This window comes from Amblyomma maculatum, chromosome 3, assembly GCF_055883805.1.
Source record: "Amblyomma maculatum isolate TAMU_Amacu chromosome 3, ASM5588380v1, whole genome shotgun sequence".
Lineage (NCBI taxonomy): Eukaryota > Metazoa > Arthropoda > Arachnida > Ixodida > Ixodidae > Amblyomma > Amblyomma maculatum.
The window spans coordinates 189,192,316-189,219,875 of record NC_139346.1 but is presented as its reverse complement, the minus strand read 5'-3'; the positions used below and the strand labels follow the sequence as shown (position 1 = coordinate 189,219,875).

Here is a 27,560-nt window from a genome sequence, read left to right as displayed (position 1 = left end):
GCGTTGTTTACATATCAGCTCCCTATCTTCTCGGTTTTGCGCTACCGCACGTGACTGGACAAACCAAAAGCAGAAACAAAACAAAGAAAAGGGAAACTGCTGGAAGACCTTCATTTGATTGCTCAATGGGCAGCCATTAATTCTCAAGTCAACTTTGATTGCGTACAAGTGTTCTCAAAAACGCAGACATCCAGGCACTTGATTTGTAGTGTTTAATTTATAAGAAGTGCCATTTTAGAATAGAATATTGGTTTAGATAATTTCGGGTCTCTTTTTTATACTATGCAATAAAGAGACGTTGTTGCTTTTTGTTGCTATTATAAAGCACCAGAATGATCATCAATTTGACCAGCTAACTCACGTTAATTATAACAGAAATATTCACTTCTAACATTTAATATCGCTGGTTGTAAAATATGACTTATTAAACATCTATAGGTAATATGTAGTAATTACACTTGCATGTAACGCCTTTCACTTGGGGCTCCGAACTTCAGAGCTATTCAAAGATGAGATCACTGCTCAGAAATCCATGCAGGCAAAGCAGCGTTATCTGCACTTCCATTTAGCAAACCAATTTCTTCAAGTGTTTTCTTTTTCAGCGTATTTGCTCGCCACTTCTTTACTTATGTGTAGCAGGAGTCTACTCTCACACAATTCACCTTCTTACATTGCTGCAGCAACGTCCAGGCCTCACTCCGAGCTTGGCAGGCTCAGCTGAGCTCAATAAAGGGATCATTTGGAGTGCTCGGGCCTGGGCCAGGCTTGGGCTGGGCCTCAGAATTAGGCTAAAGAAGTGCTGTAGCAACAGTGAAGAGTTTCAATGTGACAGCATCAGAAGCCCCATCGAAGAAAAACACGGCATCCGTAAGCATTGCCGTCACAAACTTGGCTGATTTGTCGAAGGGGTGTGTAGCGTCTTCAGACCAGCATGGAAATCTGCTGCCTTCTTCCCCCCTCCCCCCCCAGCACATAAAACAGAACACAGAAAACACCACATCCATTCATGATGCACTGCAATGTCTACAATGCCCAAGTTGAACTGTCTGGGCTATTATAACGCAGTACAATTATTCTCTTACCTCGTTGCTCTCATAAATAATGACATTGCAATTGGTGTTCATTACCCTTTTTCTTGAATCTAACAATGAAGCAAAAAGGAATGAATATTGCAATTTTGACTTCCGTGCCTTGGGCTTTGCACCACGTCACCAACAGATATTATGGTTGCAGCCAACTCTATGTGCACCTCATTCACTCTTTCAGTGTCATTTTCTTTCTTTGTTTCATAAGCTGCATAGTGCTCATGGCTGCGAATTCATTATTCTCACTAGGCACCAGTTAGTGCCACTTAAATGTAACTAGTTAATATTAGTTATCATTATAATATCATTACCTAAAAAATAAAAAAATAATATCTTCAAGCAACTTACATAAGTCAAGGCAGACAGTTTGTGCCACTTAAATGTAACTAATAGTAAATATTAGTTGATTACCATTATCTTCAAGTAACTTACGTAAGTCAAGGCAGACAGATTGCCCCTGAAGATAATTTTTTTTATATTTCAACCCCACTAATTTCAGGGATCTTTGAAGGCACTAGCACAGCCAGTATGAAAGAGATACTAGCAAGAGATTACCGGATTCACAGAATGAGAATAACAATAAGACAGAACAGGTGAGGCTAGGCAAAGATGTTTAGTGAGACGTGCCATTTATTTACACATTAAAGGTGCCACAGCTTCATATCTGGTCACAACCCCTCTTTTCTGAACAATGCAATGAAAAAGCCTATGGTATCTACATCATAGTCGCGGCCTTCTAGAACTGGATGACTTCCTTCGAACCTTTGAACAAGGGATCGTTGAATGTCGTCTAACCCAGCTCCTGCTCGTCCGATCCCTCCGATGTGGGGCTTCTGAAAAATACACAGAAACAATTATGGGTCATTACTGAATTATGTTTATAATAATTTATCTCATCACAGAACATACAGGGCACTTTGCTTCCATAGAAAAAGAAACTTGAACTAACCTTATAACCTTTTAATAATGCTATAAATTCTGAAAGGTAACATATGGCTCAAGCACAACACAGCCTTTTGCTAGTCCAAATAGCTAAAAGCTTCTCAGTGTGCTCTGCAATGAGATAAGCATGCCTTCACTATGCCCGGGCCTCTGTAATGTTCCAAAACAGTATCATATTCCTGAAGGCAGCTTTTTTCTTTCTTTCTTTCAACTCCCTACATCTACATAACAGCCAGGATATATAACAAACATAATATAAATTCCATCGCTATCAAGTAAAATATGTAGCTCAGTATTGTGCCTAAAAACCACACTCAGGATTATTGACTGCATTTTCTATATGGGCACAAAAGACCCCTTTATTTGCTATGTGAAGAATGTCAAATTACCCTGCATAAAAAAAAAAATAAAAAATGAAAAGAATGCTAGATGCTGCACACATGCCTAGAATGAAAAACCCACTGCCGTTCCGAATGGCGTCTTCTCAGTCACAAAATGCATCCACCCTATTGCAAGGCACACTCAATGCAGAGATCAGCGATTACACAGAGTGTGATAATTCTTATGCACCATTTATCATTGGCGATGCCATTAGCGGCTAAGTTGAGAACAAGTGCCATGCTGGTATGTACAGTCGCATCGCGAAACAGGACGCAGGTTGCGCACACCGGCATTTCGGAGCTTCCGCATTCAAATGTTTGCATTTTGAAAGTACCTTACTGAAAGAAAAATATTTTTTTTAGAAAAAGTTAAACCATTCAGTCATAAATGACTTGAACTTGCGCGATTGGTGGGGTCTGATGTACTTACTATCACCATTGGGTCGAGAACTGAAAGCTTAACTATAAGTTGTGTGCACCCTTTATGCAGTACAGAGTAGCAGTGGCGTACCACTGGCCACAAGGGTGGTGAAGCAAGCAATGCAAGGCAGCTTTCTATCTATGTTTTATCCCGCACTATTTCTAGAGATGGGCAACTGTAAGAATTTCAGCAGTGGAAGCAAGTCAATGTACGCATTTCATGACGATACATTTAGGAGCAATCACACTACATTTCTTGGGCCCACCGATTATGCGTATATTCCGTTTACCGTTTGAGCAGCCACTGCAAAGAAGTTCTCACAACTCTACTGGGGCTCTATTCTATAACAATACATTACTTATCTCGGATCCATTTAGTCTTCTAGCACCAATCACTGTTGTTTCGTAACACAGCAGCAGTTTTTAAGCATCCGTAGCATTGGATATTTGGTGATCAAACTTCAGCATTGGCTGCGTTACACAGCCACTGGTTTGCCTGTCTGTGCGGTAAATGGTGGCTATGGTCAACAGCAGAACTTCGGTGAGTGGCTACTAACTGCTTTCCTCTGATAAGGCCATCAGATGAAATGGGGACAAATGATCCTTATGAAATAATAAATTAATAACTCATAACGACCGGGGCAAAATCCCCTTTATGAATGATTATTTGATAGCACATATGCGATGGCTGAATTCACTCATTATGATTAATGGCTGTTACTCCCATGACAACAGTTACATTCATTATGGCAGTAAGAACTTGCGAGATGAGTGTTCTCAGAAAAAAAAGAATGAATGTGCACTGTTGCGCTAACTAATAAGTTGACAACCATATAATTCGGCATCATTTTCCTCGGGCCAAACATCCATGTCCTTTCATACCTTCATAAATTCCAGGTATCTGTGCCGAAATAATTATTGTATTATTTTTTCCACATGGCACTTCATAAATTTTTGCTGCCAAAGGTATTCAGCTTTTGCTGTCTCTATCAACAAAGCATTCTGAGCACGCATGAAATGCTGCTGAGACGAAACACTTTCACTTGGTGCTAGAAATTCAAAGGGGCCGCTTATCTTTGTCCAATAGACAGAGATGCAACTGAAACAGCTTACAGCAACATGCAAACCATCACTTCTGATCTTTTTACTTTCTATCGACCTTCTGTCTTCCTTCAGATAATCCAAACAACAAACAAAGAAAATGATTTTGCTAGTCGCGAGACACATGCTGTCACCTGGGCAGCGGCCGGCAGAAATGAAACGGACAGGGAGGAGATACAGAGTAAAATGTAAAGGAAGCGGTAAGGGTGTACAAACTATAAGCAACTGTAAAGACAGCAGACTGGGCTCTGCCCATCCAGTACTGTTGTAGCAGCTGAGCAGCTTGACACTGCAGGTGGGCAATGGTTCTGGAGACAATTTTCTTCCCCTTGCAACAGCTGATACCGCAATCGAGAACACCACAGCTGTAGCTAGCTAGACAAACCTTGCATTGCAAATTCTTTGTGTGTGAAAGACTACGCAGTGCATACGCATTTTGGGCAGCATGCCTTGGCGCCCTACTGGACACACAGCATCCGCACATACCAGAGAAGGAGTGGTTAATTTCAACAGAGCAGCGTGCACTGACGACGGGTGAGGAAGGACAGACAACAAGGCACTCTATTGAAATGAAACTTTAACAAGCCCAATTTAGCCATTCTAGCACCGAAGGAGTGGTGCTGCATGCTCCGAGTTGGAGGCTATTTCTTTCCTGTCCTCACCATGAAAACTGTCTATATGGCACGCATAAATGCACAGCAAACAGAATGGGCAGGGTGCACACAGTTGAAGTGGAAGCCTAGCATTTCTTTGACAGCCTTATTACCAACATCATCACATGCATATAGCAAGGCCCATCTAGTCGCTGCTTCTGCAGATAAGATTGTAATTTGCCACACCACACATCAACGGATGATAAAGAAGTGCCTCTTCGAACAGGGTTTCATACCCTGCAAGCTTGACACAAGTGTTCAATCCTGCAGCAACAGTGTGCGACCATGTGTTCAAGTCAAAACTTGTGAAGCTTGGTGTTAGATATGCAGGACAGCGATTGAGTAAAAAATGAGCTGGCATCATCAATGTGGAACATAAAGTGTTCCATGAATTGCATGGAAAAGTGGTGGGCAAGAAGGGCCCTGGCAGCAGTATTCTCAGCCGAGATCAGAGATTCAAGAAGGTGCTGTCAGTCATCAATTAAGAAGGCAAGTTTTTACACATTGCTTAAGGGAGGATGCGAAGCTAAAATTGCAATTTTCACACACAAAAAAATGTGTTTCTAAATTTTTGTTGTTTCGAATTGTGCATGTGTTAAAGAAACCTCTCACCAAGTTTGATTGTCATTTGCGGGGTAGAAAAATTAAAATTTATTTTTTTGTGAGATGGGGTGCACTCACCACTGAAAGGACCCCTGAATGCTGATACCAAGATGCAGCCACATAGTGGGCATGCCGAAACTGAACGCGGAGTGTATCTCCAGGTTAGAATGCTTGTTTTCTGCGCTCTCTAGCCAAAAAGGACCTGCTATTGAGAAAACAGCACACATCTAAAAGGAAAATCAAAGACAAGGCAAAATTTGGGCCGTCTGCAAGAGCGGATTGGCTGGTAAACCGAAATAGAAGCTTGGATTGACTAAACTGCAGCATGTAGCCTTTGAACACTGTTTTTGCAACACTGGGAGCCTGGCTAACTAAAGTGCTCAACAAGCTGGAGATAAAATATGGAGCCTAGACGAAGAGGCATGTCCAGCAAGCAACCAAAGAAAGCATTTCACAAGTGCAAACAAGAGCACTGGACAGTTATAAAGCTGAAAAAAAGAAAGACAACTCGAAGCAATCTTCACAAAGCAGTGTTGTGTTGAAAAGGAATCCCAAACGTGTGCACCAGGCCACTTTGATTCATTAATTTAGGCCCTAAATTTGAATACTAGCATAATCTGAAATCTTTGAACTCATTTTTCTCAGTTTGCACCTTTTGCAAGAGTACAACTGTAAGGAAAACTACTATTTCCAAACTCTTTCACCAAATACTGCTTTCAAGGTGGTTTCTGGACAAAAATTGTTGGGGAACAAGATAAGGCATGTTTTGGATTCCTAATTATCCTCTAATAAGCTCTTTACTTAATTACTCATTATGACAGCTACAACTTTTTTCTATTTGTGCTAAGGTGATGAAACTTACAATATATTTTAATAAAAAGAAGATAGGCTATATCTGAAAATTTTACCGAAACTGGTGCAACAGTTCAGCCTTTAGCCCCACATCTCCCCTTAAGAAAAAACATCGTTCAGCTGTCAAGAAGACATGGCTGTGAACCACAGCCATGGGATTACGTATGCACACCCTTCTTGAGATTCTTGAGGAAACTGTCCAGTGTTTCCTCCATACAAGGTACAATTCAAATGGAGGTTGCTTTCTGAGATGCAAAACAGGCCTCAAGAGCTCCCTAGCATAGAAAATCTAGTCAAGCATGTCGATGAATTTGTCGATGAATCCCCTCTTCAATAAAGCCAAGTTTTAGTGGAATGGCTTTGGTAACAAAAATTGGAATTTTGTGTTCCCACGATCACAAAGCAGAACCCAAGTTACATTGAGAGCTATGAGGCACATGATAACAGCGGGCTCCAGATTACTTTTGACGACTTGGGACGCTTTAGCGTGTACTGAAATCACAGAGAGCTTTTATCTCACCAGCACTGTTCTGTTGCCATGAAACCACTACTCAGAAGCATTATTTATCATGCCCATGATGCCAGAGAGACTAGTGAGGACACCGAAGACTGACAGAGTCAGTGGTACTACATAGGCAAGTCAATGTGTGCAGTGTGTCATTCGACGCGCTCATGAATGTTCACAGCAAAATGTAAACATCATTAAATTTTTCTGATGGCAAGATTATTGACATTCTTCTGTTTCATCAACCTGCAATCCAAAGCGGCGGCGATGACAGCAGGTATGAACACAGTGACACTGATGCAGAAGAGGATACCTCGGAAATACAATTGCACAATAAAATTTAGACAGAGCTGGTTTCGACTACGCCATAGGCAACAAATGGAGTGAACCCTGCCAGACTAGAGCCACCACTAACCCTCTGTCTGCTAGGTTGGCTTCATCACATGACAAGCAGTCCACCGACTGCTTTCTTCCTAGCATTACAGTGGTGTTGTGTGAAAAATAAGCACGACAACACGAAGAGTAACTTCAATCATCCCCCTGTTCCCTTTGTATCCCTTGGAAGCATTTACAACATGGCTCAACGTGCAACAACTGATCACGTAAGTGCTGGTAAAAGAAGCAACACTTGTCAGACTGCACCATTCCTGGCAGTCAAATTTTGGTTGGATTTGGTTCGTTTCGTGAGGTTTAACGTCCAAAAGTGACTCAGGCTATGGGAGACACCGTAGTGGAGGACTTCGGAAATTTCGACCACCTGGGATCCTTTAATGCGCACTGACATTGCACAGCACACACGTGCATTACTTTTCACCTCCATCGAAAAGCAGCCGCCAAGGTTGAGATTCAATCCAGCATCCTTGCGAACAGTAGTCAAGCGCCGTAACCACTTCGCCACCCCGGAGGAGCCAGTCAAGTTTTGAACTTAAGGTTAGTTTAAATAATGTGAGCAGTAATTCTATATTAGGCTTCCCTTTTCACGAGGAAGTGCAAGTCTTGCGTGCTTGTATTCATGAGTAAGCAGCACAACATAGTTGCTCTTCAACGGGCATGCAGGTGCAAATTTATCAGTGCCAGTAAGCCCACAGTACAGCTTAGTGCATACCTGTAAGGCGCACCACAGAGAAAGCACAACAGCATTCTATTCTGGTTTTCTGTGTTATAGAGTCCCCAGGATAGCTAGCATCACTAAACAAATTATGTGGGGCACTTAAGCTCCGCCTTTAAGGATACAACGCGATAGTGTAGGCCACCAGCCCACACATAAAGCACCATTTTAACCAAGCCGTAAAAACATGCCTGCGAGGCCTGGGGGTAACATGAATGCAAGGGTCCTTGCAGGCTGATTCTGATATCACCCTCCCATGTGAAAGAGGAGGTCTGAGTTGGCAGCTCCTACTAAACGTAACATCAGGCAACCAATGTCCAATCAATGCGCGGCCATGCCAACTGCATATACCGCCCGCCAGCCCCATGTTTGTGATTTCTCACTACTCGTTACAAGAGACACTGTTACAAGAGACACTCGGTTATAAGAGACATTTGAAAATGGTTTGATTGGTTTTCCTATGTCTGCCATGTTAACAACATTCCATACAAGAGACATGGTTACAAGAGACACTCGGTTACTAAGGACAACTTTTTCAGGTCCCTGGAGTAGATTCTTCACTATTTAGAAGAGACACAACCCAGGTGTGCTCATGCGATGCAGCTGAAGCATACCAACTTGTACATAATGCACTTCACATTCCCTTAGCTAAATTCTGTTCCTCAGCATCCTTTTTGTTGTATATGTCAGGAACTGCGGAGCGCTTCCCCATGATTGGAAAGTCAAAACAACCGCGCTGTTTCAGCCACTGGCATCTCATTACTGTCACCTACGAAGCATATAAAAATGCATGAATGACATTCAGCATTTTTAACTCCTCACTGTTAAAATTTGATCACAAGATGAAAGCTCAGAATCCTGATGTCTTTCTCTTTGTGAACAATGCAATTCTAGCAGCACCAAAAGCACCAAAGTTCTTGTGCTCAAAGCCATCAAAGTTAGCCACCAAAGTTATTTTTCCCTCCAATCTCCATACCCTACTTTCAACCAACAGACATAGGCATTATGCACTCTGTCAAGTTGCTGTACAAAACAAGGTTGATAGAACGCCTGTTGCTCTATAGGCAGCAAGACTGTACAATAGTAATTGATTCAAAGTTTGCTGTTCAGGTGATTTCAGGTGTCTGGAATGGCCTGAGAAATGAAGCTGTATAAAACCGTTTCAGACAAGCAGGCTTTAAATGTGGTGACATGATGTAAGAGGGCTCATATATGGATACTGTGGAAAGCTTCATTGAAAATGAAGCTTGGGCAAGCATCCAAGAAACTGCTGAGGTACCAGAGTCTTTTGAGGAATTCGTATCTGGAGATGTGGATCTTGCGTGCTCCCTAAGAGCTTACAGACTGTGCAGTTCTCGCACAAGTAAATGACACATGTTCCACAGATGAAGACTACGAGGACATTTCAGAGGAAAAGTGTCAGCACCTGAGGGTGACGAGCATGTAAGAGTGCTTCGAAGGTATTAAAGTAATAGAAAGGCTTGCAAAATGAAATGCTTTACCTCCAGAATTTGAGAAGGAATACACTCTGCACTCACAAAAATGCATACTAGTATGGATAACTCCTTTAAGCTTTTCCTGAAAGATTTCCTGTTAATGCGTGTGCATGCATTTATATGTTGATGTGCAGTAAACTGATCAATACAGTGCTTTTAGAATTTTTGGTTACAAGAGACATCTTTTTCGGGTCCCTTGAGTGTCTCTTGTAATGAGGATTTACTGTATAACGCCAACAACGTCGCCAAAGAAGGATTGTCCTGAGGCCTTTAACACTATCACATTAAAAACACAGCCATGAAATAAGAGTGACATTAATACTATCAAGAAAGAGATTTCGAAGTTGTGGCACTGAATGTTGGCTGAACACCTTTCCCAGGCAGAGCACCCTCTATTACACACCCATACGCATACTTAAAGGTACTTAAGCTAAAAACTTTTCCCTAGTTTCTATGAGGTAACAAACACATCATACTGTGACACAGCTTGGACTTTTCCCTTAGAGTTAACCAGCTAAGGCCAATACAATGTACAGGATGTTCTGAACAAGAGCTTTCCCTTTTTATATATGATAGTAAGATTTGCCAGCATAAGGATGCAGTACATATAGGTGCATGAGCATTAACATACCTCTGACATCTATGTGAAGGAAGTGCTAGTGTCGTGAACAACGCTACACAAACGGTCACTGGCATAGCTGAAAGCTCTGAAGAAGTGACAGAGTTGTTCAACTTTACCTGTCTGACGAGACAGATTTGCGGAAATCGATGCAATGCCCAAGCCACGACGGCTTCATTTTCTGCGGTTGACAGGCTGCACGTGCTATATAGCAGCAGGCCACCTGGCTTGAGTAGTCTCACAGCCTGCGAAGGTTGTATAAACAGAATAAAAAGAAAGAAATTAGTAAAAAGGCAAGATTACACACTACTCTATTCCCATTGACCCCTCAAAGGAGTACAGGGTCATCCCTTATAGCTATAACACGGTCAGTGCTCTCAAAGCAACATTGTGTTCGATGCAGGCGCATATCAAAGCAAGGCAATACAAGCAAACATAGACAGGGAGGCGGTTCTTCGCATGTCCTGCCACTTCGCTTTATGACATGCCCATGTTGGACGCAATGGCACTTTGAAAGCAGTGATCGTGTTATAGCTACAAGTGGATGACCGTCTACATCAGTAACACTCCAAAATATAGAGGGTATTCAAAATCAGACTTTCTGATTATTTTAGAAAGGATGAAGAGCAGCACACAAAAAGTCATTCGTGTAAATTGGTTATGCGTCCTGGTGGACACAAATACAAAGAAAAAAATGTAATTGTAAAGTGAGTAATTCATTAAAACTCATAAAATAATTTTTTACTCATGGCAGTTAGGATGCAAGTTTATACTGAAAACTTGTAGGCAGTGTCCTCCAAGGTCCATTCTATTTTGTAGAACTTAATAGCGCACCTATGACTTGAGAGGTCCACATCTGAACTTTAGCACAAAACTGTGTAAATATGTATGCGAGACTGTGGCATTCGGCACGAAGCTTGCCCCTGGTATGACACAGCTGTTGCATGGAGTGCTTCACTTCACAAAAAGGTGGAGAGAAGGAGCCCAGTATCTCATTAAAGAATGCCAGTTCTGTGGGGAAAAGATGGACTATCATATAATGCAGGCCTACCAAGAAAATGTGGAGATCAACTTAATAGCTCAGCCAACAACTGAGGGGAGATAGGCAGTGCTGTCTAGCTCCGACCCGGGGACCCAGGAGCAACTCCTCCTAGAGAGCATGGACAGAAGCAATAGTCAATGAAGTCCCAGAGTAAAGACCCCAGTCACATCAATCCATAATGCAAACTAAACATTTTCACCGCCATCACCACCTTCACATGCTTTTTAAATGTAATGTGTTGCATCACATTTCGTCTTGCAGGAACAACGAATGCATGAAATGAAATTAGACACACAAATACACCCTGAGTGTTTCGGGCACCATTCATTACACTGTAATAATGCACAACAACTCCCACAGGCATGACCTCCATGGGTGAGTTGAAAATCATGGTGCATTTCAGCAAGCAATGCAGACTGACAGGCAAAAATAACTAACAAGATAGGCAAACAAATTTTGTCTCGTGTTACTGTAAACTTGGGCTACTAGTTTTGTATGGAATGGTACCAAATAGCTACTGTATTTTCGCAAGTGTGAGCATTCCCTGAATCTATAAGCACACCCCCTAATTTCGCCAAAAAAAAATTGGAAAACATTTTTACACGCGAATCTAAGCATCTTCTTTTTTTGCAGGAAAGAGTGCACAGACAAGGCTGTCACCATGCTAGCTCGCTCGATTTTCAAGCTGGAGCCGTTGGAGTAAAGAGGTGGTGCGGCTTTCACGGCACGATCTTTAGCTCCTTGTGCTCCTAGATTCTGTCCCTACACGACAGCTGGTGGCACAGAACGCCAAAGACCGGTCTAAAGCAACCCAAATAACTCCATCAGCGTGCTGTATATACCTGGAAATGGCGGCTATTCGGCAGAGCACAACGGGTTTCGCAGGCATCGCGGGCCCATGCTGGTTTGTTTGGCGTTGGCTGTCTGGTAGCTGTGCAGTAAGTCGGAATGAGTTTGAAGAGGGCTGCCACAGTTTGAACTTTAAGTAAACTAATCGCGTTTGCTGAAGATGTTTGCCTATTTTACACTTCTCGAGTCTAAGCACCCCATCTCAGTTTCGCCATAGCAATGCTAACATTAAAAAAGGGTGTGCCTAGAATCGTGTAAATACTTTAAGTATAGCCCTGTTAGACCATGGCTACTGCTCATGTGCAAAAGAACAGAGTGCATTCTCTGGCCCATACACATTATACTCTGCATGCATTTTAGTCCAGCCTAACAGCAGTGATGCTACTGGCCAAACACAACTTGGAGTAATTTTTAGAGCACTGAAATTTTCAATTTGGAGCAATTTGAAGTAGAGGATCACCAATTTAGGAGCAATCTATACTTGGGAAGAGCTTTCTGCAGCTATGCAGCTAAGGCTACAGGAGCGGTGCTTTCCTTACAGCGTTCCTTACAGCGTACCAAGTTTAGGCGTACCTGGCCTCAGTTATGGCTTCGGTTTTAGTTCTGCCTTGATGGTAAAATAAGAGTTTTCGAGCTGCCGACTGCACCAAAATGGCTTCCTTTACATCCCTGAAGGCTTATGTGAAAGTAAATTAACGACTAATCAATAGTCGAAATGATGTATATAGTCAAAACAAGTGCGCTGTGAAAGTGTACAGGAACTGGGACAGAGACGGAGCAGACGTGGCCCACCTACGTTTCATGGGATTGCTGATGGGTGGCAGAGTCATCTGGATATGTACGTCATGTCAGTGTAAAACCTCGTTGATGCATTTTTAAAAAAGCATATTATGTGGGAAAATGTACGATCAAAACTGCCTGATTTTGAAAATTTTAGCTGCTCAATGAGGTACGAAGGCATTTAGAATTGATACTTTCACTGCATAAAGTGTAGATTAGCATAAGGACATCAACTGTGAACAGCTCCTTTCTTAGCTCTCACAGAATTCAGTCTGTATTTACGTTGTTCTAAGAGCAGAAGAGACTCAATAATGAATCCAGTTAACAGAAGGCAATGACGAGCCGGGATCGCTTCCTTGGTTGTTTCTGGCTGCTTCGTCCCCTCACACCAATGATATGTGGAGAACCCATAGCAATGACTTACAGTCACCATGTTTTTGCTAATGCTGCGTCCTCCTGACCCGGCCTGTCCGTATACAACCGAATAGTCGTAACTATCAAATGGTTCAACCCTGTGCCTCTAAGGAACCACAAAGAAGCCACCGCATTGCTCCTCATGAAGTCATGCTTCCGCGGGAGTGGGCACCTTCTATGTTGGCTCGTTGGCTTTCTTTGATAGTAGAACCCCGCGATAGTAAATTCGACTATATTAAAAACTCTGATATAGTAAAGTGAAACTGGCATCCCAGTTCATCTCCCATAGACAACTGTACATTTTTCCCCCTTTATAGTAAAGACGTTTTTGGTAAAAATCGGTTATAGTAAAGTGCGCCTGGCCGCGGCAACGATTCCCATGATATCATATCGCCACCCGCGCACTACGTAGAATCGCGAAGCAATTTTTGTATTTGAAAACAAAAAAATAACATTGAGTGTTCGCTTAAGTGGCTTTACCACCAGGCTTAGCAGCGTTCAGGAGAAGCCTACTTTACGGAGGCCTTAGAGCCGTGAGGGAAAGCACGCAGTGTGTAGAAAAAAAAAGTAAAGCTGTCTGCAAACATGGTTCGTTCAGAAAGTAAAGGAGAGTAAAATTGCAGCAAGAAATAGGAAACAGAAGAAACTGGCAAACATTCACAGCACTGTGCAGTATGAAGCATGAGGCAACAGAAGCAAAAAGTGGAGGTGCAGTGAGTGCGGTCTTACAGTCCTTGAGTGCCACGTGCATTTATCATTTATTGCCTTTTAAAAGACAAACAGAAAAAGCGACATCATGTTCAGGCAAGGCATTGGTTTTCACATAAAATCGAACTTGGTTGCATTCATAGGCACACTGTCCTCATGCTTAAGAGGTACTTTCACAAGACTTAAAACATTTTTATAACAAAAAATTGCACAAAGAGATGATAAAAGTGGGATGGAAGGTATTTGTTTTTTTTTTTTCTTAATAAGCAACAAGACATGTTCAGTAAGTGCCCATTTAATTACCAGACAGTGTCGTCAGGACCATGTCATCACCAACAACTGATATAGTAAAGACCCTGATATAGTAAATATTTTTGCTGGTCCCAGTGACTTTATTATAAAGGAGTTCTGTACTTCGCCCCTTTGCACCCTGGCACTGCTGGAAAGCAACTGTAACGGGTGAGCGCCACTGATAGGATTTTCATGTCACGACCGCTTGCTGCACATGTCCAGTTGATCACAAAATGTATTATATGACCACAGTTCGTCAAAATTTCGCACTTAGCAACTGGACAATCGTGTTATCCGGGAACATATCCGCCAGGAAAGAAATAGTGTAATTATGTGGAAGATGTTTTACTGCCCGCAGTTTTGAATGTATGAAACAAGAAATCTTATGAACCAGGAAGGTATCAACGATATTCTACGTACGTACTCAAGCTGTACGGGCTAGCAGTACTGCAGTATAATTTTGATGTAATAATAACATTAAAGGGCCCCCGAAATGCTACTTGGGGTAAACTTCTAATGCAAAAATAGTCTCTGTGAGTAATCGAGTCAGATAAATTTTTAAAAGTGGTCCTGGAGACCGCTCGCAGCCAATTTGAGTGACCCATCGCCGCTCGCAAGCCTCCCCACTGACGTAAATGGGGCTGCTGGGCGTGCCCACTCATTAGAGGCTCCCAAAGTTAGGCGAGCGGGAAGGGGTGGGGTGCCATCGCGACTTGTTTTCTTCTTTTTTCTTGCATGCCGGCGTGGATTGAGATGAGGACGAGAGGAGTATCATTTTAGTTTGCCCATATGTTCTGTGCTAATGTAGATAGCTTAATTTTTGCATTGCAGAGACAGAACTATAGCTTGTGCACATTTTAAATTCTAGTAAATAGCTTTTCATGGGCCATTTAATAATTCCCTAATGGTATAACATTCCAGACAAAGATCTGCAAAATTTCTGGAGAGGCTATATTCATCTTGGAGTGAACTGGTGCATTTTGGGTCTGTAGCTGTTGCCAATAGCCAAAGAAAGCTGTACCCTTGTAAGGAGCACTCAAATTTGGAGGCTGGACAATTTTTGAGTAATAAAACACTGACTTAGAAGCATTGTGGAACTTTGGAGCATGTTATATTTCAGTTTCCAAACCTCTTAGGATGGAAAACAATGCTCGAAAAGTTAGTGTATGATGCAGAGTGTTACACCACAAGTTTGTCATTACTGCTGCAGAATTGCATGTGACAGGACTTCAAATATAAGTTTTATGCTTTATAACTAAAAAAGAAGAACCGGGACTATGTCCTACAATGTTTACCTGAAGAGCACATACTTTGCATATGTGTGCTCGAGAGTAAAGGAGTTAAAGTGAGTTGATGTTTGGCTCTCCACTTTATTTTACAAATTTTACTAAGCTTAAGCTTCATTAAATCTCTTCGAACTGAAACCTCCCAGGCTTTACATTTATACACCGACCACTTCTGTCATAATTTATGCCCAATTGTGCTTCCCTCATGCTGTTAATCACACTCTGTCACCTCTATGCCCCCAATCCAGGGTGATCTTAATCAGGTCCTTGTGCTGGCTGCAGCAATTCTGCTTGGAGTGTGCACAAGTCTGCGCTAACCCTGCCAAATATTCAAATTTCAAAACAAATGGGAGAACACTGGGGTCCCCATGTTGCACCACTAAAATGAACAGAAAAGCCGGTGTAGGTATTGCCGTGGTTGTAATGTGAAAACCATCAGGAATAGCAAAGTGCAAACACAGCTTCTCCATGCAGTTGTGCCCATATAGATGGTGAATCGCAGTTAGCAGCCATTTTCACCATAAGCCTCACTGCCCAAGATTTTCATAAGAAACTTTACAAGATTGCCTGACTCTTATTCAGTCGAAACATTTTGCTGCATAGCATGCAATTCTGTCCATTCGCAGCTGCTGCACCCACGCGTGGCGGTAACACAGGCTCTTCCCAAAAGCTGCCCCTCGTCAGCGCTCACCGAAGACGATATTCTGGCATATCCGACTTGTCGTACGTCTAAGAACTGCCACACTTGCGCAAGTTAATTACACTACAATGCAATTAAATACACACCCCCTTTAATTGGTTGACTCAAACTAGGCCTCACGGCCCGCCACATTATCCTGAGGACATTGATCGGCATCAATCTGATGCGTGAGCTACTCATGTCTTTTAAAATTGCACGCAAAACTCTTGCTACACCATGCAAGCCTGCACTTTTGCAATACAGTAAGGTCTGTTACAAAAGGGCTTCAATGAATATTGACATGAATGACAATGAATGAAAGATGACAACTATATCTCTCTGAATAGCTGGTGCACAGCGCTGCTCAATGTACTTGTGAAAAAACCACATTTGTTTTATAAATGTGCTTGTACAGCTCCTTCCTCAAGAATGCCAAACTCGGCACGTGACAAATCCCAGCTTGCTCACACAGCCTTTTAGAGCATAGGGAAGAAGCCTCAATTCAGCTTCTCATATTCAAGGCCCTGAACACAGCTACATAAAGATGAAAAAGGCATGTAAGTGCCTTGGCAACTTAAAGTGATAATAGGATGAAGGAAACGCAACATCTGTGCAATAACACTAACCGTTTCCAGGAGTGCCCTCTGCTGGGGAGGATAAGAGTCAACTGCTTTTGCCGACTGCTCGTAACTCAGGCGAGGCCTGCCTCCAAGAGCGCTGCAGGGGGCATCCAGCAGAATGCGGTCAAAGCAGTTTGGAAGGTCGATACCTGCGCACACACACACGTGCACTAGTATGTTAATCTCTTACTGCTGAACAATATGATGCCAAGCATTTAACACAAACTAGATGTATCTGGCTGTGCCAAGCAAAACGTAAAACATTTCCCCGTAAAACCACTGTGAAACTCAATTCCTACTGCACTGATCCATGAGTGTTCCATGGCTACAGCAGTGAGTAAGGGAAACACTATACAGCAACAGCCATGGAACACATGAAGGAACTCAGCCAGCAAGCTATGTTGCCTTGTGTGTGCATGTGTGCATGAATGCACACACATGTGCTTGCTGCAGTGCCTCATTTATGTATCTCTGAGCTCACAATGTAGGTGTGACAAGAGGAATCAGTGCATTTTGTGTCTGTGAGTGCGCCCAAGGTTGTCAAACCTTCTAAAGGGTTATGATATGTGGGGTTTAATGCCTGAAAGTGACTCAGGCTATAGAGGCCAGCATAGTGGAGGGCTCTGGGATAATCTCAACCACCTGGACATCTTTAACATGCACTGACATCACAGAGTACGCAAGCGCCTTTTATGTTTCCCCTCCATCGAAACGTAGCCATGCAGCTGAAATCAAACCTGGGTCCGCCAAGTCAGTAGTAAATCTTGCTAACCGCTCAGCCATCGTGGCAAGCTTTTGTGTATGATGCCAACAGCCGAGCAAATATGTTTTGTAAAACATAATGAGTCATGATAGCGGTGCTTAGAGGTGAGGACAGATAATAAGCCAGTTCAGTACATGCTTGAGCTATCTTTCATCCTTGCCTGTTAGCACTGGATTCATGCAGGATCAGCGTCCTCTAGACAGGGCTGGGGTTTAATGACAATTTATCGTGCTGGTCACTTGAATTCATTATCTATAATGCTTACTAGAAGAAATGGGACAAGAAGGACATACATTTATGGAACTAACACCTAACATTGCTATCGTTAATTTTGCCACTAAACTAGGTAATTGGTTATCATTACTTGCATGCAAAAGGGCATATAAATATGGAACCTGATGACAAAAACACCATTTCAAGAACACTTCTCTGCGCAGAAAACAAGGCAACAACAATATATCCAGATTACTGCAGCTTTGTTTATTACAGTCCAATGTGTAGTTGTCCGTGTTATCCTCGCACCTCAAAGGGTAGTCCCCCCCCCCCCCCCCCCCCCCCCCCCAAAAAAAAAAACGCTTATAAGCGAGCACTTACAAAACATTCAGTGTCTTAGCTTACTTTGCTAGCATCGTAGGACTATGGACCTCATCAGTTCATCAGCAGTTCTCAGCAAGCAAGCAGCAAGCACTAAAGAGAATAACTATGTCATATAAAAATATAAGGCAAGTTACTCGAACACAGAAGTCATTTCAGAGGAATACACACAATGTTTTAACATGACAGGATAAGCTCATATGGCTAGAATGATTCCAAGCGACTAACCTTTAAATAAATTAAACAATTGTAGATTAACAATCTAATAACAAGCCCAGCATGCAGCCTTCATAGTTTACAGCACAGATTCAGAAACTCTGTAGAGTATGAACACAAATTCATGATTTGTAACTCAAATAAAATATGTTAATAAGTGGAGCAAACCACACATCCTTCAATTTTGGCATTAACAGCTTTTGTTTTGTGAAACAGATATGGTTCGGATTCCTGAGCTTGTGTGTGCTTATTTCAACCTCTGTAACATGTACCGTGAGCATGAAATCAGATCGTAGCATAGAAATACAAAATCGCTAGCTGTTTGGCAGGAAGTATAGATGAGATTCGTTAATATAGTAGTTCCAAACAGCAGCCACTGTGCCATAAATTAAAAGTGAACTGAACCAGTATTCAGTACCCTTACAATGAGATCTCATTCCTCTGTTCCAAGTTCCTACTGCTTTGTTCACGTTCACTTCGCACCGAATAACATCATCACCTGATGCAATGCCACAATCTCGATTCTAAGTTCTCACCTTGTTGTGGAAGCGAGTCAAACTCGTTGGCATCATGAGCAAAGGACCGAACACAGGAAATCTTCCAGCGCTCACAGTTGTTTCGAACCCTGGCAACACGGTTTTCAGACCTGTCCAAGGCAACCACCAGACCCTGAGGACAATTTGTTGCAAAGATCACCTTAAAAATACACTAATAACTTGCACTAACTGCATGCACTTCACATGGCACATACTCAGACAAACAAAGCCAGCACAAGTGTCTATGTAATTACAGAACTGTCAACATTGTCACAAAAAGCAGATCATTAATTGCCTAGTGGACTTGGATGAGCCAGGTTCATCAAAGGCCACCAGCTTGTTGTGTGCTTCCTGGAACTCAGATCACGGTTTAGAATGAGTAGGGCTTAAATATAAACTGGTTCACAGGAAAGGAAAGGAGCAATATCTGTCACACTTGTTCTGTAGACACCCGACCCATGCCATAAGGGAAGGGAGGAAGGTGGGAGTGAAAGTGGAAAGAAAGAAAGAGGAGCTCTCGGCTACAGAGTAATTTCTACCATCTGGGGATCTTTTAACGTGCACTGACTGACATCGCACAGCACACGGACGCCTCTCTGTTTCGTCTCCATTGAAACGCAGCCACTGGCGGTCAGGATCGAACCCGAGCCCTCCGGCACAGTAGTCGGGCATCTTAACCACTGCACCACCACGACGGGATGGGGCTTGCCCAAAGTATTTTTTAGACTGCCGAGAGATGGCATCACGGGCACTGAAGACCTGATTGCATTTGCTTGGCCTCGATGGAGAAATTTGTCACTATACAAACGAACGTGGCGGAGCGCAAGATCCATGATGGGAGACACGATTGATGCTGAAGACAACAATTTGTTCCGTTCCTCAAGTGGTCAGTTGCATCAAACTGCCAAGGTATTTCAAACATAGCCCACAACAAGCATCACTGCCTATGACCAGTACATGCAAATATGCAGCCCCGTACTGGACCATCACACTCAATGGCAAACAGTAACAAGGCAGTGAAGGCACATACGGTGTCGTTCATGAGCGTGGCCAAGTGTGTCGTCTTGCCCCCGGGGGCTGCGCACATGTCCAGGACGGCGTCTCCAGGTTTAGGGTCCAATATGTGACCGCACAGAGCAGATGGCAAGTTCTGCAGGAAAAGCCGCGAGGGCTCCAGTCCACCAAGAGAAGGGCAGCCCGAGACCGGCTCCGTCATGCGCACAGCGCAGCCTCTGCAGTTGCCAAACGACAAAGGTCGAGGATGCAACAATCACCATCTAACCACTGCAACTGATGCCACAGGAATAAAAAAGAACCAAATTAAAACAAAAAAGCTGCCACAATGCCAACTTTTCACTTTTGCAGGAATTAGCCTCAGCACAAAAAAAAAAGAAAAAAGGAAAAAAAAACAGATGTAGCACAAGAAAATTGGTTTAGGATGCACACGCCAACATAACTTGGTCCTGGTTCAATGTTTATTTAGGTGAATCCCCCCAGGTGGAATAAATTTGTATTAAGGGAGCAGTTAAGCTCATAACCATTCCATCTAAGCAGAGTCATATGTCTACAAAGCAAACCTATACAACTTCCTTGGAAACTTTGTAGTTGACGCTGATGCTAATGAATAATTACTCACTTATTATCGATTTATCAATTTGGCAATGAGCAGTTGTCCAACACAATAATGCCTCTTGAAGAACACAAGCCTCCACATTTCTCCAAAGAAGTTCACACAGGCGCTTTCCAGTAAATGCAGTAAACACTTTCAAGATCACCCCATATACCTGATGTGCTCATTCAGAAATAAGGTTCAGGCAAATTTTAAAAACACTAAGGACAACTCGATCTAGTATTTGCTCTTAGTAAAAGTTTTTTCTATGGCACGTCGTGGGTATGTTGCTGTTTGTGTTTTGTATGTCTGCAAAAAAAGGGCAAGACAGACTCTGTATTCCCCATTTGGAGGTCAAAAGCAGAGAAGCATAACCTTGGGGATCCCCGCTCAAAACATACCCTAACGTCACTGCAGTTTGTATGAAATACAAACAGTGACGATGACAAATACATTTCTTTTCAATCCATTAGCGTTACAGCCCCACCATGAAAACAAACTGATGTCGGAGTATGTGATGAGTGGTCTCACACATAATGTGGCGGCCTACAGCTGCATGCTAATGAGTATGTGTAAGGTACCAGCGGCACAAATTAAGCGATTAGTGATAAAAAAGCAAACAGCAAAACGGATGTTGGTGAGGGTTGAGTGTACACAGCTGTTGAAGGGTGCTATGAACACTGCCACATCATATCCTTTCCCAAAAAGAGTTCCCCAATAGTTTATTTTAAAAATGGATGGGTACTTTAGAGAAAGTTAATAGCTTTATTGCACCTAACAGAGTGTTACAAGCAAACATCCAAAGCTAATGCAGTTTATTCGTTACTATTTAACACATAAGGAATGACTTTGTGTTGGTGATAATTAGTGCTCAACAACTATACCACCTAGCTCAAGACAAAATCAGGTCTAAATTCAGCATAAAAAGTCAAAACTATAATTATTTTAAAGCTTCTTACATTTCAAGCGTAAATAATGAAATTAGTTTTAACTGCCGTATCCACTCTTACAGGAGAAGACACCAAATATTGAGTTATGCGTTGTTGTTTTTTTCGGAATGATGTGTAGCACGTTTGAAAATGTGGACAGGTATATGATTACACGAAGAACTAATAAAATAATGTATGAATGAAATTTTTCCTCTCATGCTAGTCTGGTTAAGGTATCCCTATCTGAGCGATCTGTACATAACAGGCGATTTGAGGTAGTGTGAATGCAGTATGGCCACCGCTTTGTTAACTTTATTCGCAGCTTTTCGAGTTGTTTTTTTTATGATTCACCATAACTCATCTGTGACATCAAAGCTGTCATTCGGTGGTTACAAGTGAAACCAAAACTACCCAAAAAAAATTTCAGTTAAAAATTATTTGGCTGGTGCAGGTGAATTTGCTGTCATGACTCATGTATGCTGTTGTACACCATTGCAAAGAAAAAAAATTCAACACAGGCACTTAGAAGGTATATGCATATGAATGAGGAAAGAGGGTGAAATGTTTCCGAATGAGGTTTTCGACATAGTTCCTTCTGTTGTTATTCTATTTGATGTGTATGTTTGCATATTTCATGTAAACTGCCATGTTCCACGCCACATCTGGAAGCCATATTCATCGAAATCTCGTAATGAAAGCATGGTATTAGAGGCACGTATGCTGTTGAGTCGATTCGTTGTTGCCAGCTAACCTGCAACTTGACTGACATATGTATGCTATATGAGCAATAAGAATCGTATAAGATGACCCGAAATGCTGTATGACAAACTATAGCATAACAAATTTGATACGGATGTAGAGAAAACTGACACCACGTGGCAGTCAGCCAGTGACGAGTACATACAGGCAAACAACATGTATATGGTTGTCTGAAGTGGTGATAGCTTCGATCACAGATGGGTCTAGATGCGCCAAAGTGATGAACTGTAGTGTCATATGGCCGCTAGATGATGCAGTCTGTTTTTCTTGCTATGCAGATCCTGATGAAGCAATTTTCTAGTATCTCTTGGGCATGATGCCACCGACAAATCTCGTAATGAGACACTAGTATAATTTCGCGTTAAAACAAGCATCCAAAAATTTGTAGAATGAAGCATTTTAATGCCCCACCAGAGGATACAACCCAACCTCGCAGCATTTAACAGAATGCACAATTTTTCACGTTCACAAACACAACAGCGTCACTGGGTGCCCAAAACAGCAGCAAAGCAATAATTCAAAACTGAGCAGGCCCGAAGAAGGTGCACATGCAGTGAGAAAATCTCCACTAAAAAAAAGAAATGGCTTTTGAGGATGTGTATGAAAAGTAGCACAGACTCTGACACTTGTTTGACGAAGATGTCTGCTCTGGAGACGACAGCAGTTCCGTTTCCCACAAAGACACGGCGCCCACGATAGGGCCGGATGCGGCCCTTTAGGCACTGTCCATCCAGGTCGCCGTACACCGCCACTTGTTGCCCAGCTTGCAGTCCTGCATTATGATTGGATAAGTGATCAGGTAAATGATGAAAAAAGACACCTTGACAGTACCTATTTCAGCACAATATCTACAGCATGCAAAATCTACTAGTAGATAATGTACACCTCTCCTGACTGAAGGTATCTCAGAGTTGTAAACTCACAGAACGGCTCTCCATGCATGAGGACCATGCTAATCTAGTTTTGTTACAGTGCATACCAGTACTGCATGACTGCTTGCAAAGTACCACCTTGTGGGTATGAATAAAGACTACCATCAAGAGATATTTTAGGTAAACAAAAGTTCAACATGCAAAAATTTTCAAACACTTTTTCTAGAACTTTAGAACTTATTTCACATGCTTCAACTACACAGAATCAGTTGAGTATGCGGTTTAGGTTGGGAAATATATAGCTTACTAGGAAGTTAATAATTTTGTTTCTCATTACTCAAGTGAGAAGGGTCCAAGATTGAAGACAATAAAAATGGTGAGGGTCTCAAACTCAAATCTCTGAGCACTGCCTCTGAGCCCAAAATGTTCCTATCAGCCTCTTAATAAAACTTGCTTCCAGCTTAGATAAAATGCAGCCAAAGACATTCTGCATTAATATCTATCCACAGCAAGCAAGCTTCCAGCCAACATAGATGACACTACTCTTTACAGTCCCTCAAAAAATCAGCATTCATATGTTGCAAATGAGTCCTCTGGTGCAGCATTGCCGGGCAGTTGAGACTCGTGTGGTACTTTCAAAGAATTGGCCGGATGTACTTTTTCATCCAGAGTTCAAAAAAAATCTAGCAGGATTGATGACTGAGCAGAATGCATGATTAAATTATGCCAGACATGAAAATATCTCGCACACCAAAATGGTCAGGCTAAATGTTACTGGTAAAAAAGTGGTTCTAGCATATTAAATTTGCACATATGTGGCGATGCAATACACAGTAGAAAAAGCTTTGTAGTAAAAAAGTAGCCTTACATCTTGGCCAATAATCTGTACGAATAACACCACTACCTTCAAATGACCATGGTTTTCATAACCAAAAGGCTGTTCCCCAGCTAATAGTGACTGTGTTGTCTAACTTGTGCTTTCTCATGAAAAGTAAGTTTGTGATGATGAAGGAATTAAGTGGCAAAAAGCAGGCTACCCTTCCATTTACAAGCAAGAACAGTGTGGCAACTTCAGTTCCTGCCTAATAAAAGCAAGCATTAATGACACTGTTATAAGCATAACATTATTTTACCATTTGCTGTATTTCAGAAACCCTTGCTATGGCAAAAATACCATCCCCTACTCACTTTCTAGCAAACTGGGTCTTATTTAGTCACATTACAGTGTAAAAGAAGCCATTGCAGAAGGTTTTTAGACAAAATGAGGAAGCAATTTTCATTCCAGAAAAAGAAAAGCCCCTGAGCACCAATTCTAATGTGACTCCTCAGTAGTTCTTTTCACAGGATAAAGCATTGAACACCTTTTGGAGCACCCATGACACCAGGTATGTAGACGTGGGCTCCCCTGAGTACAGCCTCAGCACAGTCCCTGCGCACCACCACTTCTCGCAATGATGGCTGCAAGTTGGCACTGCTTTGTCGCCCTGACAGCACGAGCAAGTCCAGAATGGAGGGGTGACAAATGACTTCAGGTGCCAGGTCACCATGACTCTGGAATGTAAGATACAGTGGTCTGACCTGGTTGGATAGGGTATTATGCTACAGCACATCACAAACAAAAAAGGAAATCAGTAACACACACAAAGATGATGTAGTAGAATGCAAAAGTCTTCTTTGCTCAGCTCGCAAAAAGTGCACACATGATGTAACAAACATATTTTCTCCATGCGAGACAATCACCACATACAAGTCTGTAGTGTTTTTTTTTTCAAATGTGCATATCTGATGCATCCAAAACTTAATTCCTACTCTGACACACTGTTGCACACATTTTCACCCGTACCAATTAAGCTCTTCAGTATCTCACGTTTAACAGCTTCAGCATTGAGCATCAAGAATAGCTAGAGGTGGTGTAATAAAGTTTGATTTTATAGCATTTAACAGCCCGTAACTACTCCGGCTAAGAGGGATGCCGTAGTGGTAGGTTCCGGATAATTTCGACCATGTTGGGTTCTTAACACACATTGACATCACACAGTGCCCAAGTGCCTTGCATTTTGGTTCTATAGAAATGTGGCCGCCTAAACTGGGAAGCTAATTGGCACGTTATGAATAATGGGAAGGAGGCGCAGCTCTCGCACCCTCAATAGGCACCAATGTAGCGTTGTGGGAGTAGGGAACAAAGCAGTCAGCAAAAGGAAGAAATGAATTTCAACAATATAGTGCCTCATCAATGCAAATGTTCAAATTAGAAGGCTGATTCAGAAAGCAAGTAAGGTAGTGAGAGCTGTGGTCAGCGCAATATTCAAGCTCTTGTTCAAATTTCTTTACAGGGATGCAGCAGTACATCACAGCCTTACCGTACAGCTCTTTGATAGTAAATATGTTGTGTCAAGCCCTCACAATATCAGATGCAAAATGGCTGCCCTTGTAATATGGTTAAATGTGGAAATGCACAGTGTTATTTGCATCTAAAAGGCAAGACACAAGAAATTTGCATAAGCTTTTGCAGGCATACAATGCTAATGTTATGTCAGGGAAATACATTTGGGTTTGGTATGCAGATTTTGATACCTAGGTATGTCACTAGAGCAACTGTTCAGACAAGCATGTCGGCTATGTTAAATATTCAACTGTAATAGTGGCATACTAATATGTACCATTAAAGGACCTACAGGAAAATGTTTATCCATGCAAGCTGTCATCTTACTTGCGGATACCCCTCGCACACAAGCAAAAGGACTTCTAAGAATGTAAACATGGGATTTCGTCTCAGATTTAATGCTGCAGAATGATTGCTCTGTAAATCTGTGCTAATGCATCCCCACTTGGTGGAATTTCTCACAACACAATTTTAGATCCTAGTGGATTATGACCACAAAAGCCCACACTTAAAAACAGCGCAAATAGAGTGACCATAACAGATAGATGGGACATTTACTGACTATAAAGTTTCCTTTAACAATTTTGCAAACAAATCCTTGTTCTTCCTTGTGTACATTCTAAAGCTTGTCCTAAGAATATCTCTAAAGCGCAAGAAAAAGCAAAGATTCCCCGAAAGATATTACTGTAAGGTTTTAGGCACTTAATTGTTTCGACATGGGCACAGCTAGCAAGCACATGCATAAAGTCTAGAAGGTGGTCACCAGTGAACTATCCTCACATCTTTAGGTTTGAAAGAGTACACTGAAGGGGCGCCAAAGCGAGCAAGCATTAAGTCGGCCATGAACGCATCTTTAATTTGATATAAAAATTACTATGCGAATATGTAATTTACCTCGGTCAGATAGCGCTGCAGTAAAATCTTGGCATCTTCCACGCTGGTGTCACGTGTGTTGACTCGCACTGTTGTGTATTGTGGCGGCAGGCTCAGCCACGATTTGAGATGTGACAACCGGCTCTCTGCATCAGTGGTCTGATAAGACTCGTGTTATGATACTAAGAGGAAATTCTATTCGCTCAAAAGTACACTTTGTGAAAGCCTACACCGAAAGGCTGCAGCATGCCGAGAAAGGGCGAAGTATAAAGGCAACTGAAACTGTGAAACAGATAATTCAGCCTCGGTTGAAGATGTTTTAATAGTGGCCGAATTTACGAGAACGTTCACAAGCAAACAGTGAGCACGTTGAGTGAGTTGGTTACGTGATCGCATCCAAAATCTACTCAATTTTCACACGTGACCACTTCTACTTCAAACATCAATAATCAACTTACTCCCGCAGCTTGCAGCTCTCCCAACAGCAAGCTTTCTACGTCCGGACACTTCTCGAATGGATTGTTTGATCGCAAGTCGCCCATCGTGACGGAAGCTGAGAAAAATGTCAGCGGTTGAGGTAACTGCTTCCCAAATGGTTTAAATCGTCTGACGAAACCCCGGATCATCGGAAGCGTGGTTCCCGCCAGATCGCTACGCATAAACCTTATAACAATGCTACATGGCGCACTGAAGCTGAGGAATTTATGTACTCTACACAGTTATCAAAACACTGAAAACCACCGTGCTGTTCACAAATAAACATTGAAGCACATGGACTGCCGACTTCCGTGAACAAACTCAAACTGGCTAAGTTTTGGATTGTCTTGACTGATGTTGACTGCAATTTACTAAATGTATCAGTTTCGATTTCGGTGATTTCAAAAGGCAAGCGAGGCAAGTGCTACTCATTAATTTGTTCATTCCATCAGGAATTTGTTTCGTTGATTCTTGACCTCGCTGCTTTAATTTTCTGAGCTCAAATGCATTCCGGGCTGTGCAGCACGTCCACACTTATCTGCCTGCATTAAATACTCAAAAGGAACACTCAATACGTGCGCGTTGTACAATGCTTCTCTCCGCTAAACCGCTGAATCCTCACAGCTCACATTTCACAGAAATGGCATTTGGTCGACAGTATATTTAACAAATACTTTGTTTGGGTTACTTTCCTGATTCAATCAGAAGAAGCCGGTTGTTAACATATGCGGCGACTCAAATTTTGAGACGCGCCAGAGGCATTCGTGTGCTGTGCGTTGTTGTGGCTGTAGGAAGAAAGAAAAGAAAATGCACGGGCCTGCTATGGCTCTGTAGCTGAGCCACCTCCGCTGCGTTAATGCTGATTTCTTTATAGGAAGGGAAAGGCGCGGTAACTGCCTCACTTGTTTGCTGTGGACACCGCAACCGCGCCGTAAGGGAAGGGAGGAAGATGGGAGTGAAAGAGGAAAGAGAGAAAGAGGAGCCGCAGTGGAGGGCTACGGAGTAATTTCGATCACCTGGGGATCTTTAAAGTGCGCTGACATCGCACAGCACACGGACGCCTCTTCGTTTCGCCTCCATCGAAACGCAGCCGCCGAGGTCGGGTTCGAACCCGGG

At 42.4% G+C, this 27,560-nt stretch overlaps 1 protein-coding gene across 2 annotated transcripts; it reads right to left on the bottom strand.

Annotated features, from left to right (window-relative positions):
• Positions 1-1,688: 1,688 nt before the first annotated feature.
• Positions 1,689-26,760, bottom strand: LOC146197230 (tRNA (cytosine(72)-C(5))-methyltransferase NSUN6). 2 transcript variants are annotated; one of them, XM_084599023.1, is made up of 9 exons: positions 26,426-26,760; positions 25,989-26,126; positions 24,073-24,262; positions 22,458-22,611; positions 19,573-19,774; positions 18,543-18,675; positions 16,440-16,582; positions 9,884-10,009; positions 1,689-1,918 (listed from the first exon to the last, which is right to left on the bottom strand). In XM_084599023.1, exons 1-9 carry the CDS (start codon positions 26,624-26,626, stop codon positions 1,754-1,756), a joined length of 1,452 nt encoding a protein of 483 aa, XP_084455149.1. In that variant the 5' UTR covers positions 26,627-26,760; the 3' UTR covers positions 1,689-1,753. The 2 variants fall into 2 exon arrangements, with proteins under 2 accessions (XP_084455149.1, XP_084455150.1); XM_084599024.1 differs by lacking the exon at positions 25,989-26,126.
• Between the last annotated feature and the right edge of the window lie 800 nt (positions 26,761-27,560).